Source organism: Osmerus mordax, chromosome 4, assembly GCF_038355195.1.
Source record: "Osmerus mordax isolate fOsmMor3 chromosome 4, fOsmMor3.pri, whole genome shotgun sequence".
Lineage (NCBI taxonomy): Eukaryota > Metazoa > Chordata > Actinopteri > Osmeriformes > Osmeridae > Osmerus > Osmerus mordax.
Genome location: NC_090053.1, coordinates 3,474,848 through 3,489,873, shown reverse-complemented (window position 1 = coordinate 3,489,873; position 15,026 = coordinate 3,474,848). Strand labels below are relative to the sequence as shown.

The 15,026-nt window shown below is 47.2% G+C and overlaps 1 protein-coding gene across 1 annotated transcript in view; it reads right to left on the bottom strand.

Annotated features, from left to right (window-relative positions):
• tp53i11b (tumor protein p53 inducible protein 11b) overlaps positions 1-15,026 on the bottom strand; it is a 28,089-nt gene that overhangs the window by 8,839 nt on the left and 4,224 nt on the right. Inside the window, exon 2 of the mRNA XM_067233874.1 lies at positions 2,229-2,368. Coding sequence (XP_067089975.1) covers positions 2,229-2,357 — 129 coding nt within the window. The 5' untranslated portion in view covers positions 2,358-2,368. The remainder of the gene's footprint in view (positions 1-2,228; positions 2,369-15,026) is intronic.

Genomic DNA, 15,026 nt, shown 5'->3' with positions numbered 1-15,026 from the left:
TTAAACTCAGAAACTGCGTCAATACCACTGAACTGGTACACTACAAACAATAGAAATACCATGCATTTCATTTACATTGGCACAAAGTACGACTGAGCGGGTGAATACATGCATTATTTCAACACTTTGGACGAAAAGACTCATCCCCAGTGTCTTAGATCTGGCCAAGTGACTATCTGTATCCGAATCTCCAGACTGTGCCTCCGAGAGCTTAGTCTCCGAGTCAGAGAGCAAACTGTTGGATCGGGCTGACAGATGTCTGGAGTGTCTGTCTTCCTGCTAAAACATTAAGAGAGAAAATAAACACTGGGGAGGGCTGAGAGAAAGATGGAGGAAAGACTTTTGTTTCATCCGCAGCCAGTAAGCCTGCCCTTCCTTACCTCCTCCCCATATGGAGTCCACTCTTCTCCTCTCCGCCTTACCCATTAGACCCCTCCCTCCCTCCCCTCCCTCCCTCCCCTCCCTCCCCTCCCTCCCCTCCCTCCCCTCCCTCCCCTCCCCTCCCTCCCCTCCCTCTTCCCCTCCACTCGATATCTTGGCAGATAAGATGACTCCACTCTGCATGTGCGGTCTACCTCATTGTGACGCAAGATAAAGGCTGTTCAATTTCTAATGAGCGTTGCGAGCGATGAGATGGAGATAAAACCAAACGTGTGTCACTGTTGGAACGTGCACATGCAGGTGTGGGTCTGCTGTATGTCAAAGGAGTCCAAGTGTCCCATGTCAGACTCAAGCATGCCTGTGTGCAGAGTGGCAGTGTGTAGGGCGGTGTGTAGGGTAGTGTGTAGGGTAGTGTGTAGGGTAGTGTGTAGGGCGGTGTGTGTAGGGCGGTGTGTAGGGCGGTGTGTAGGGCGGTGTGTGTAGGGCGGTGTGTAGGGCGGTGTGTAGGGCGGTGTGTAGGGGTAGTGTAGGTTGTGTGTAGGGTGTGTGTAGGGCGGTGTGTAGGGCGGTGTGGGGCGGTGTGTAGGGCGTGTGTAGGGCGGTGTGTAGGGCGGTGTGTAGGGAGGCGGTGTGTAGGGCGGTGTGTAGGGTAGTGTGTAGGGCGGTGTGTAGGGTAGTGTGTAGGGTAGTGTGTAGGGTAGTGTGTAGGGCGGTGTGTAGGGCGGTGTGTAGGGTAGTGTGTGTAGGGTAGTGTGTAGGGTAGTGTGTAGGGTAGTGTGTAGGGCGGTGTGTAGGGCGGTGTGTAGGGTAGTGTGTAGGGCGGTGTGTAGGGTAGTGTGTAGGGTAGTGTGTAGGGTAGTGTGTAGGGCGGTGTGTAGGGCGGTGTGTAGGGCGGTGTGTATAGGGCGGTGTGTAGGGTAGTGTGTAGGGTAGTGTGTAGGGCGGTGTGTAGGGCGGTGTGTAGGGCGGTGTGTAGGGCGGTGTGTAGGGTAGTGTGTAGGGTAGTGTGTAGGGGTAGTGTGTAGGGTAGTGTGTAGGGCGGTGTGTAGGGCGGTGTGTAGGGCGGTGTGTAGGGCGGTGGTGTAGGGCGGTTTGTGCGCAGCTTGGCGGAGCATGAGAGATGCAGGGAGTAGTGTAATGTAATTTTCTTTATATATAAAAAAAAAAAATCGTGACACCAAGAATCCATTTGAATCGAATCGTGAGGTACCAAAAGATTCCCACCCCTAGCAGGGAGCATGGCCTCCAGAGCGCAGCACTTTCACAGCGAGCTGCTCCTTGTGATTCACGGCTCGCTGGAGTGCGGTTGAGGGTGTCAGCACCAGAGCTCGCTGAGAATAATAGGGCAATTAACAGCCGATACTGATTGTCAGGAGATTCAGCCTGCTAATGAATGACGCCATTGTAGAGCTCAGATCTAGTTATCACAGCAGGGTCTCCATGGCAAGGTTTGACACACTTTACCGATACCTTAGTGCCACAGTGAAAACTTTGGATAGATCGTTTAATCAGGATACATCAACACAGAAAAGAGAGGGAGGAAAGGAAGAGAGGGAGGGTGGGGGGGAGAGGAGAGAGAGAGAGAGAGAGAGAGAGAGAGAGAGAGAGAGAGTGAGAGAGAGAGAGAGAGAGAGAGAGAGAGAGAGAGGAGAGAAAGAGAGAGAGAGAGAGAAGGAGGAGAGTAAGGGGGTAGAAGACCTATAGGGAAGGAGAGAGGGAGGAGAGAGAGGGAAGGTGGAGAGGGAGGAGAGAGAAAGGGCAGGAGAGGAGAAAAAGGGAAGGCGAGAGAAGAGGAGAGAGAGGGAGGACAGAGAGGGAGGGGAAAGAGGAAAGAGAGAGCTGCTGACCTTTGATCTGTGCACCTCTCCATCGTCATCTTCTCCGCCCACGCCCAGGATCTTGCGGGTCTTGAGCCGGCTCACCAGGTCTGTCTGACTGTGCTTCTTCATCAGAGGAGGGTGGGGTTTGCAAGACATGGCCTGAAATCCTGGAAGGAGGGGGGGGTTGTCAGAGAGCTACCATGGAAACCTTTGATCAGTGCAAACTGCAGTGAAGTGGAGCTGACAAATGTTTCCTTCTGCACAGCGAACAGACACGCCAGATAGTAATTATTTTCGGCCCTGTAAAATACTTTGTCTTCAAACTGAAAGGCCAATGTTGGTCAAGTGCATTATGTGTCTTGTGTTTAAAGAGATGTAGGATGCTGATCCAGCCAAGCTAATGACATGGCCCTCTCCTGTCCTGGTGCCAGACAACCTGGCCTGCTGACTGGCTAACAGTAACAGGTGCCTACTCAGATATCTCCTACGTATGATGTGTGCACACACAGTAGGTACCTCAGGCACACAGAACACACAAACACACACACACCTAGATACACACACTGCAAACACGTACACACACAAACACACCATGTGCAGACTAGTGTAAGGAGAGCTGTCTTCTCTCGCTGGAGACAGTGGGGCTAACAAATCGATCAGGTTCCACCATCAGCAGATTTGGTTACAGTGCCCTAAATGCAGTACCCAGGTGTGAGAGCATAACACGCCACGAGGGTGTGCCCACAGTCTGCCCGGCGCCCGCATTTCAGGCACTGACGCCTGTACCACTCCTTTCAGCTGACACTGCCCACTCGATTTGATTGAATCAGCGTTGTGCTTCTTCATATGACTGACATCCCGGACTGTACCGTGTTGGACAGAAAGTTTCCGTTGACGGTTTGTGTTTTTAGGGTGTAAAAGGGAAACCTGGACAGCTTCTTAGGTCACAGGACAGATGTGAGGCAGGCTGGAACAGACGGCCGAGGGACGGACTGACATCAGATACGCAACACAGTTCACTGGGTCTGAAGGGAAAGTGACTCAGATCACCACTCAACCCTGAATGGCCCAGAACACAGCACCTACACACAACCTCACTAGTTCCTGCACTTGGACAACATCTTGTGGACTATGAATGCCAGGGAACATGATTGTCGCAAATGGTAATGCAGTTTAGAGTCCTGCATAGAGTCCTAACCCTAACCAAAAATTGATAACATTTGAAGGTCAAAAAACGAAACAATGAACGATTTCATAACAAGATTCAATGAATGGGCCTCAGTGAGATGAGGAAAACAAATGATTCACAAGCAATTTTAAGAGATGCAGGACAAAAAGGCAACAGGCAAGGCATTGTGGGTAAGAACAAGGTTCCTCATGTCTTCCTGAAGAGAGAGTATCAACCCAGCGAGAAGAACAAAGTTACCATTTATGAAGGTCAACAGAGAAAAAGAAACATGTTAGACCGAAAAAAGAAAAAAAACGCTTATTGTCTCATATGCCAAATGGCTAAGCTGGGCTGTACAAAAAAGAGAGTGTGTATGTGTGAGAGAGATAGTGTGAGTGACTGTGTGAGAGAGAGAGTGTGTGAGTGAGTGAGTGAGTGAGTGTGTGTGTGTGTGTGTGAGTGAGTGAGTGAGTGAGTGAGTGAGTGTGTGAGTGTGTGTGTGTGTGTGAGTGTGAGAGAGAGGAGAAAGGGATCACTGAAAAGGTTGTTATCTACCTGTGTTGGGCTAACCTGTATGCGCTGATTTAGTGAGACAAAAGCTGGGTGTTTCCTGGTGCTGGTCTTGACACAGTCAAACGGAAAAAACACAACAGACAGGAGCTGATGAATCGAGTTCAAAACTAGGCAGGAACTACCTCACTGAACCGGTCACATTCCAGCCTGTATGTGTACATGAAACACAGGCTCCTACACATTCCTATGTAAATAGGCTAGGGCCAACATACATTGTGTCAGCATAGGTCACATACCATGTGACTTCATCTCATGAAAAGCCTTTGACCCATACCTACACAGATGATGGCACCAACAGACGAGCAAAAAGCACCACAGAAGGAGAAGAGAGTGTCCAGAGAAGGAGCTCTGGGATTCACAGCCGCTGATCCTAAGCTCAGAAGAATCCAATCTGTTGCACGGCATTATTGAAGATCCTCCTCAAACATCCTGCCTCATCCACAGATACACAAAGTCCTCTGCTCTGTGCGCAAGGGATATTTACGACCAGACCTACAGTAATAAATTAGTCTCAGGAACAGCCCTCATAGCGGGAACAGAAAGTACAGGAAGCCAATTATCTCTGGCCCCTTTCATCTAAAGGAGTATTAGGCTTCTATCAGTGGAGCAGAAGTATCTGCACATTGACCGAAGGCACTAAAAGCTCTATATGTCTGAAGCCACACTCCAGTAATGGCATTCTGAGCCATTATCTGAGTCCCACAGCATGCTAGGTTGGATTGTGTCTGCACAGGTGACTGGTGCCACCCCCATGAACTCCAGTGAAAGAGCACCAAAGAATGCGTGCCTCCTCGCTCGTGTCAAACATCTACAAGTTCTGGCCCCGCTGCCCTTACTTCGCACCCCTTCGATAATTTCCCTGCATCTCAAGTCAGCCCTCCTTGACTCGCCTGTGTAATGCTGATGCAGTTACCTAGCAACGGCCAATGGTGTGCCTCCTCTCTATCATTGAAACCAGCTTTAACGAGGAGGTATTTTTTCAGGGGGCCATGCTGTACTCCTTGCCGTCAGAAGTGATGCTTCCGAACATGTCGATCTCTGACGACGAAGACGGGTTTGAGATGGCACAACTCTCCTCACAACTGATCCAGGGTTCTAGAATAAGCTCTGTGGATGCGTGTAAGAGGGAGTTGAGGAGCAGAGTTAGAATGAAGAACTAAAACATGGCATTATACCAGCAGCATTCTCTTAAGGCACTGCGAGTTCCCTTTTCCTTCGGCAGAGAGGGGGAATGTTTGTTCCAGAAGCTGAACTTGCATAACACCTGCCAGCCCCAACTGTTCCAGCCAGGCTGAGCAGGACTAGAGCAAAGACTGTTTCTTATTGAACGATGAATTCATTATTTCTAATTAATTCAAATGACGCAACAGTATCAACATAGAAGTTGGGTTAGCCCAAAAAAAAAGCAATTGGACCCCAAGTTCCATGAAGCATAAGTTTGATGTTAATGATCCCTGTGGAAGCAGACAAGACTACAGCTAGAGCTGTTGCCGTAAAAGAGCGAATTACAGACGCTCTCCTATTCTTTACGTGACTGAACGGAGACAGTCTCCCCTATTTCACTCCTGCAGAAGACATTCCATCAGTCTGAGCACGGATCTGTTCTTAGAATAAATGGACTGCAATCCTGTAATCTAATGATGGCACCATTATCATATTTCCATTTAAACTAAAGCATAGAGAAGTCATAAAACAAAAGCTCCCAGTCTATCTCCAATAAAACCTAACTACATCTATCGATCTGAGACCCAATCCAAGGCATATCTTATCTCCGCTGGCTCTAAGTAATGTTGAAAACCTTTCAAGATTCCACCCGGTCGTTGAAATACAGCCTTTTCACAGTGCTTGAGGGACGACTGCTTTCTCTCTGGCTCAAGGGCTTGTATGATGACGACAACAACACACTCATCAGGCTCAAGCTGAACGGCAAATTCATCTATGGATTTGGACGAGAGACAATGTTCTCCCCACCCCACTCCCATCAGCCCCCCCCCCCCCTCCTGCTCCCACCCATCCTAGATCATTAAACATGTCTTGGTGGAGAGTCAATGCATTTTCCTCCCAGAGGTCCAAATAAACAATCAGACTTTGAACACATGAATATTAATTAAGGAACAGGGGAGAGAGCTCACTTCGAGAAGGAGGATGAAGCTCAATCTTAGAACGGCAACACGGATAACCCTGGTGTCAATATGAAGAAGGGCTCAAAGGAAACAACAGCCTTTCTTCTAATCCCTGTATCAAGTGAAATTAAGCTCTGGCTTTGTTACCGGGTAAACAAAGGAAGATGGAAGACTTGGATGAAACTGCAACAAGACAGACTGGATGTTTGTGAGGGTCTTGACATTATATTTACATTTACATTTAGTCATTTAGCAGACGCTTTTATCCAGAGCGACTTACAGTAAGTACAGGGACATTCCCCCGAGGCAAGTAGGGTGAAGTGCCTTGCCCAAGGACACAACGTCATTTGACAAGGCCGGGAATCGAACTGGCAACCTTCGGATTACTAGCCCGATTCCCTCACCGCTCAGCCACCTGACACTCCGTGGTCCTCAGAGGTGTCAGTACCCACAATTCCCTGACGACGGTCTACTTCCTAAGTGTTTGTTACCGGGTAAACAAAGCTGTACAAATCTCAACAGCGGGGAGCGTCGGCACTAGCGGCACCCCTGATTCCAATCAGAGGTAATAAATTGATACTTTGTCGTTAGCCACAGGAAGCACAGTAGATCCCTTTCCATTTACAGCCTGTCTGTGTGACTGAACCTCTAATCACCATCCACGTCCCTGGATCTCTCCCTCTGTTCCTGTCTCTCCATCCCTCTTGGCCTCTCTTTCCCCCCCTCTCTCTTTCCACTGACGCAGTGGAAACAGGCTGGCGTTGGGGAGAGGGCAGAGAAAACAGAGGTGCTAGGGCTCCACGTGGCACAATCTGCTTTTGACAGACTCCTGTAAACAAGAGTTTGGAGGGCTCTGGCGTGTCTAGCGGCGAGTGTTGCGGGCTTCCACATCCAGTCATTTACCAACATAATTTCAAGGGCTGTCAGATGGGCTTAGGGAGATTGACGGGTATGTGTGTGTGTGTGCGTTTGGAGAACACAGCTGGGTCTCCCTGGTCCCCTGGTGGGAGAGACAGGAACCACCCCTCCCTTCTTCCCTCCCTCCTTCTCTCCACCTTCCCATCTCCTACCTGCTCTCCCCTCCATACCAATCTTCCCCCCTCCCTCCCTCCCTCCCTCCCCCCCATCCCACCTCCCCCCTCCCCATCCCCCACTTCAGCTAGGTTATATAGATTATACCCAGCTGTCACTGTCTCTATCACACTAGTTGTGATGGGGTCTGCCCCTGCTCTGAAGGGGGGCAGCTAAGGAGCTAAGTCACCCGCTGTGTGGCTGCTATGCCCCTTAGGCATGCCATCAGTGGTGTGCTATTAGTGGCATGCTATCAGTGCCCTGCTTTTAGTAGCCTTCTTTCTATATGTATCATGGTAGCAGTGGCATGCTAGCAGTGGCGTGTGATTAGCAGCGTGCTAGCAGTGATGTGCTGTTGATACTGGTGTGTTATTAGTAGCACACTAGCTTTTAAGTAGCGTGCTAGCATTCGCACGCTCTTAGCAGCATGCTAGCAATGTGGTGCTAATAGTGGCATCATGCTGTTGGTAGCGTGCTAGGAATGGGAATACAGTTGTGTGCGCAGGAGCTGCAGGGGCCGACTTGAGGTAAAGCAGAGCTGACACTCTGCTGGGAGGTGAATCATCTCACCAGAGGAAAACACCGGCAGCTCCTGGGGCTGAACCAGCACTCAGCCACTAAGAGCAGACGAGAGGCCACCTTTTACCAATACCTAAACAATAGCAACGGCTTGAGGCGGCGTTGACGTTCTACAGAGCACAACGTCTCCCTCTCTACTGGGGAACTAATGCCAGACTCAGAGCAAGTTTTAAACAGGCGCAAATGGACTGTGCTCATTTTAAGTGCTGCGTGGACCATTTGTCAATGTGGCTCACGGTAAATACACCATCTAATCGAATAACCCTCGTGTAGTTCAGTGAATTTATGAGACTCGGAGGGCAATACCGAAAAGAAAAGGAACATGTTTCCAGTTACAAGGATTCAGCATGGCCTCAAATTGTACGCCCCTCATGTACAACTATCTCTCTTTTTCATCTCGCTCACCTTCAGCTTCGTCTTATTCCTAAATGAATGCTGAGAAGAAGTAAACATGGCGGCGTCCAACAGCTTCCAGAACACACACACACAGTGCCGCTGCATAGCAACTTATCGTGGTGGATTAAGTGGAGTCACAGGTTGCTGGAAATGCCAGATGTTAACTGCTTGTTGCCAAGGAACACAGTTGGCAGAGGATAATTCATGGACCTTATAATGCTGGCTTAATGAGTTGAGATAACAGACTAACTTTCTAAACCTTGTTTGCTCCCAATCCACAACGTGCTGTAGTGAAGGTCTCACTGTATAGTATGCTACAGGTCTATTGAGTGGATCCTGAGTGGATCCTATACGTGCTAAAGTACTGCAACTAACCCTATACCTACGTTGAAGCACCATTAAGGCACCACTGGTTGTAACTCTAAACCGTGACTGAAAGAGTACTTTGGACCAATGAGGAGCTCTCTACAGTGTTCCCCGAGTGCTCACCTCCACTCAGTCAGGTGGCTGAGTGGTTAGAGAATCAGGCTAGTAATCAGAAGGTCGTTGGTTCGATTCCCGGTCGTGCAAAATGACATTGTGTCCTTGGGCAAGGCACTTCACCCTGCTTTCCTCGGGGGAATGCCCCTGTACTCACTGTAAGTCGCTCTGGATAAGAGCGTCTGCTAAATGTAAATGTAATCAAACCAGGCAGTATTTCACTCACTATACTGCTAGCAATGAGTGCCACATTGTAAACACTAGCACACGTGAAGGCAAACGTGTCCTGCAGTCTGTTTTCCATATATGATGCAGTCTTCTAGCACGCGGCAACAGAGAAAAAATCCATCCCAATACACCCGCACACAAATCAATTATACACACACACCACGCAATACAAGACACTGCAAGCCCCTAATGGTTGTTTTAAAATGATTATCCAGAGACCGCCAGCGGCAAAGGGAGAGTGGGTGAGGTCACACTGATGTAACTTAATGCATTTCTCAGAAGAAACTCTGAGAAATCGCTCGCATAGGGTAACATGCTGTATCAAAACACTTATTAACAGTAATGAAATTGTTGCAGGCTACCAAGCAGGAGCTGGCAGAGAGAACAACACCTTAAAATCACTCTTATGCCCCTGTCTTATGTCCCTGTACCCAAGGAGTCAGGTGGCTGAGCGGTGAGGGAAGCGGGCTAGTAATCCGAAGGTTGCCAGTTCGATTCCCGGTCATGCCAACTGACATTGTGTCCTTGGGCAAGGCACTTCACCCTACTTGCCTTGGGGGGAATGTCCCTGTACTTACTGTAAGTCGCTCTGGATAAGAGCGTCTGCTAAATGACTAAATGTAAATGTACTTCCATATTTAACGGATTCTTCTTGTTTTGATGATAGGCAGGTAGACAAGATAAGCGGGAGCCACTGAGGAGGCTCTGCCAGTCTCCATGTGAGTGAGTGACTGGGCAGGTGAGGCAGATGGCCCACCCTCACTAGAGAGGACCCTTGGTTAAGAGTAGAGTACAGGTTAGGAGCTACAGCTTCTTGAGGAAACCACAGCACATGGTCTGGAGAACCCCAGGTTCTTCTGAGGTTTCAGAAGAGCAAACGGCATCAAAAGCATCTCACCTCTCCACTGCGAGAAGCTAATCCTGTTAAGATGTTTCATGTTCAATTGGCAACAACAACAAAAAACTAGTGTACATGAAATCGTAACCATGTTACACAACTCTTGAATGAATCCAGGTCTTTGTACTTCAAGTCCTTCTCAATAAAGTTTTGGCCTTCTAAATGTGTGTCTGTATGTATGTTCTGTGTGTATGCGTCTACAGTATACGCATGTATGTTTATATGGCAACCAGTGTTACAACGATCCCATCGACAACCTGGGCCCTCCCAAACACCATCTCTACTGTTCACTCATGTTCTACCTGGTTGCTAGGCAACCTGGCTGATGACGGACATCGTTCGATTGAGGGCTTGCGTCATGGAGTGCATCTTAATGAACAGGATACATTGTCTTATAAAAGTCAGGCACACACACTAAACAATTATGTCTGCCTTCCATGTTTGCTTCTCTGTTATGCTCAAATCCCACATGATCTGCCTCTACAATCAAAACAATTTAGATTTATATGTCTACGGGTCCCGCTTGCTATTACCTGTTGTCATTGCACCATGGACTGAACCATCTCTCCTTAATCTGGTCATGAAACAAGGATGAGTCTCTCTGGTAATTTAATCATTCCTAACATCAGATGAACTCATACTACTGGTGTTGCCCCAGGGGTGAGAGGACGAAGAGAACATTCCAGGCAAAAAATTGAGTGGCAGATTTTCTTTCATCGTTTTTTCGATGCTCTCTTTCTCAAGAACGCAAATCAACATGGAGAAGGGGCACGTTATGTAAATAGCATAGCATGTAGGCCATACGCTCAATATCACAGCCCCCTCTGAGTATAATACCAAACGATGAATACATGATAGGCTACACACGCCACGGAGCTCAGCCATGCTGCCGCAAATGTGATCAACCACGAAACTTGTGTGGTGCAAAACCCATTAAGAGAGCGATAAAATCAGGATTTTATTGCCCACTGCTGTTCTTATAGCTAGTAATTTAGGGTCTGGCATGTGAGCTGTCTCTCACTTTTCCCAGTTCCAGTCTAGCACAGATACCATTCCTTTACGTCAGATTCAGATACCTTCCAACTGACTACTCTCCATCTCCCTTTAGGCTCTTTCCTTTATTGGTTTTGAGCGGCAGCTGCGGGGACAGTTCCGACTGTTGTTGCTCCTTCCGCACCAAGGCAGTGGTTGAGCCGTTGATTAGGCTAAATGGTTTCCTTGCCATTATCAGACAGAGCGTATATACCACACACACCAAAAAGCACACGTGTCACACAAGCTCGTCTTTGTAGTTTTATAACGCTCTGGAAATCGGCTTGTTCGTCGCTGTGCGTTTTACTGGTGAGGACAGCAAATTACAATAAGTGAGAAGAGGACAGAGAAGCAATAGAAAGCACACTTTGTGTAATGACGGAGATTACAGAACCCCGTTCTCTGGCGTTAAAGACTACATTAGACTATTACGCCAGACACTTACACAATGAGATAAATGCCATTGTTTAGCATTTGTGTCTTAGGTTTCGTGCTTCCTGTTAGTCCTTCGACCGCTTGCGAATCCTTGCTAGACTACCAGAATAGCCAATGCTACTGAGATCAACTCTGTTAAAAGGATTTCACTTTGCTTTTCACAGAAACTACAAACTTTTTCCTCAGTGTGTCTGAATGTGTGTATATCAGAGTGCGAGTCTGTGAATCAGCCCTTTGATCTGAGGGACACGCTCCACACAGATGCTCCGCTACCTGACTAGGAAGCCAAAGACAACCAAGAGAGCCTGGTGCCATGGTAGCAAAATCTCTTTCAATCTGCCACCAGCACAGTAGAAATAACAGGAGAAAGGCATATGTGGCCTAATTATCCCCCTCTCATTCAGTGGGAAAAAGAATAACTTGTTTGTCTTTGAGGCTATAGTTGATGGCTGTGGAGGTGGCTAAGAGTCCATTTGTCTCTGTGTGTGTGTGTGTGTGTACTGTATGTTAGAGAGAAATAAAATGTGTGAGGGAAATTGTTCCAGTTTTCAAAGATCTGAGACCCCTGAACATCAAACATGGGAGAGTCCATTTGTTTGGGTATACGGGGGTGGTCTACTTGGACTAGGAACTCACATGGACATTTACCGTGGTATGTCTGTGAGCAAGGTGTCCTGCCATACCACCGTGTGTCTGGGGCATTGCCCTCCACAGGGGATTCCTGCTCTTCAGGTTCTCACAGAACAATACTGCCTGCAGGGGACTTGACAGTTTACACAGAAACAAATGACAATCAACACACACGCACACCTCGGTACAGACCCAATCATGAAGACATTGTCTGTCTTGCCGTGAAGTGTCCATGGAGTGGATATTGGATGCACACTCTCAGACAGATAAGATGGCCCGTATCAGATTCAAGACCCTGGTATTGACCTTCCGAGCAGTGAACGGGACTGCACCCGTCTACATCAAGTCTCTCCTGCAGCCTTACACCCCCACCCGTCACCTACGGTCTTCTTCAGACAACCGCCTGGTGGTCTCACCGCTCAAGACCGCCCGGTCCCAACACAAGCTCTTCTCCTGTCTGGCCCCCCAGTGGTGGAATCAACTCCCCACCTCCATCAGAGATACTGACTGTCTCTCCACCTTCAAGAAAAGGCTCAAGACGCACTTGTTCCGGGAGTACAACGGTACTTAGGAATGGTTCGCTTGACCCAATGTTAGTTTCCTCAAGGATCACAATGACTCTTGCTTAGAGACTTGTTGCTCTTGTGGTTAGGGGTAACTGATTTAAATTTTTGTTCTCGCTGTGATATATTGTTTTTTATTACTGTTGCTTGCTTTTTTCCACAGGTACACTTGCACTTATAGCGGTTCATGTTGTTTAATTGTAACTTGTTTAACTACATGCTCTTATGGTTCTTCCCTTTGGCACTTACTTTGGTTGTTCACAATGTGTGCTTCATGTTTTGGCTACTCGCGATGTTTTTTGGCTATCTTGTTGTTATGATCAGTGACCTATGCACTTTGTAAAGCTCTCTCTTGGAAGTCGCTTTGGATAAAAGCGTCTGCTAAATGAATAAATGTAAATAAGACAGACACACACACAGAGGAATGCACACTCTGCAATCACCCCTCAAAAAGCCATAAATCAAAGCATATTAAAGTGAATTCAATTTCAAGCACAGCACACATAGGCCACACCTAACCATCTAGGGATTGGAATCTGCCCTGAACATCCAAACAATTAAGACATAAAAGCAGTTCATGTCTGCTATCAATGGAAATGGACAAAGCATGGGAGTAATTGAGCAGCATTAACAGGCTTCAGAGTTTTTATTAGGATATTTCCCTAATCAGAAAACATGAGTCAGTAACCAAGCTCTGAACCTTAGAATAGCTTTTGGCAGCCAAGCATTTTATTAACAAAGAGACACTTGCGGAGCATACCCAATATAAAAACGGCTCCAGAGTTTTGGAGGCGGATATCTACTGCTGATTCGTACAGAGCTACCGCCACAACTAGCAGGCAGTAAAATCACCACATGAAGAAGAGAGATTTTCCCTGACGGTGCTGAGAGCAGCCATGCTGAATCCCAACCAACTTGTACAGTTGTACAAACACCTGACATGCACAGAGTTAAACCAGAAAGTACATGTAGGCCCACGCAAACACACTTAGCTTTTGCACAACACAAACTAGCGTTCTGACAGATCTGGGTTGCAGGGTTGTCCTCGCCTGATTTAAGTGTCACCATGCAATCATTTAGGCTCAGCAGGTGGCCAAGTCATTTGGTTACATTTGCATTCATCCCCACATATTTTCACAGCTGTCATTATTGGTTACTTTAAAGTGCTCACATTTAACAACATGAATAACTTAATACTCTGAATGCAAATCAAAAAACGTCAACGTCTGATGATCGTGCGTCAGCAACATGCATTTACATAATGTCTACATTCACAGGTGGCACAATATGTTCCCTTTAGTATCAAACATTTGACTTGTTAAAATCCAATGATGAATAACATTCAGTTGTCTGTTGTTCGTCAGGATTACAGCTCAGTAGGCAGGTTATGCCACATGTCAGGGCAGGGCAGCAATGCGTCAACTGTCAACTTGCGCCCAGGCACCAAAGTAAAGGGTGGTTTTCTGGACCAGGGGTCACCAGTTCCTCCAGTCACAGGAACAGGGCCATCACTTTTACAGCATCACATCCACATGATTACTCACCATGTAGATTACAGGAAGTGATTAAATTCTGCATTCCGGGACAGAACATGCCCAAATCTGGTCAAACCATTGAATGCGTCAGCGAATGTACAGTGTCATGTTTATGTATTCATTTAGCCATAGCGTAGCCTTACCTGGTATCCAGGCATGAAAAGGAGCAAAGCATGACAGACTTTGGCACAGAAAAAAGTGCCATGGGTGAACATGGGGAAGATTTGGTATTCAGATTGCCATCTTTGCAAAAGAAAATTATCAACTAAATAGATTGCATGGAGGGACAATCTGCATATTCTGCTTCAGTCAACCCCCCCCCCCCCCCCACACACACACACACACACAAAAGGGAGGGAAAGAAAAGGTATACATTAGTGATAAAACATGTTTTGTTTATGTCTTTTCAGAATTCTCTGACTTCTCGAATATTAAAAGTACAAGTCATCTGCGTTTGTGCAAGTTTTTCTTTTATACCCCCTGTACCTTTTAGGAAGTAATTAGAGCACCTCCATTTCGACCAAAAATAAATAATCCCACAAAAGAGCCCTTCACCAAAAACCATTAATAATAATACCGAACATCTAAGAAAAAGATGTCCTGATGAAACGATGACCGCTCTATGGTCGGCTCTGCGTCGACAGAGCAAAACCGAGGTTATCCAGGGGGATTTCCTTTGCTGCGTTAATGAAATTAGTGAGTGAGCAAATGAGGGAAGGTGACAGTGTGCCGGAACTGTGGTTGTGTACTACTGTAACAGCCTCCATGGTGACATCTCTGTGGTGACTGGAAGTTGACAGAGAGATAAAGTTGTCGTCTTGTGACCGTCAGCAGACAAATAGTGTGACAATACTATACTGGATTTATTTCATTTAACAAACTTCTAAGTCAAGTTGTTAGGAAGCTACACAACACCACAACACTTTCAACTTCGAAATGTGCTTCAGACACAAACCCAGAGAGGGGGGACTGTCTGGCATAGATTCATGTGCGAGCACCAAGACGTGAAAGGGTGCTTTGTCTAAAAGGCCAGAGGGAAATGTGACACCACGTCATAAAACACACACACACACACAGTCCAAAGGCACAGACTGATTCCAAGCAACTGCTCCCT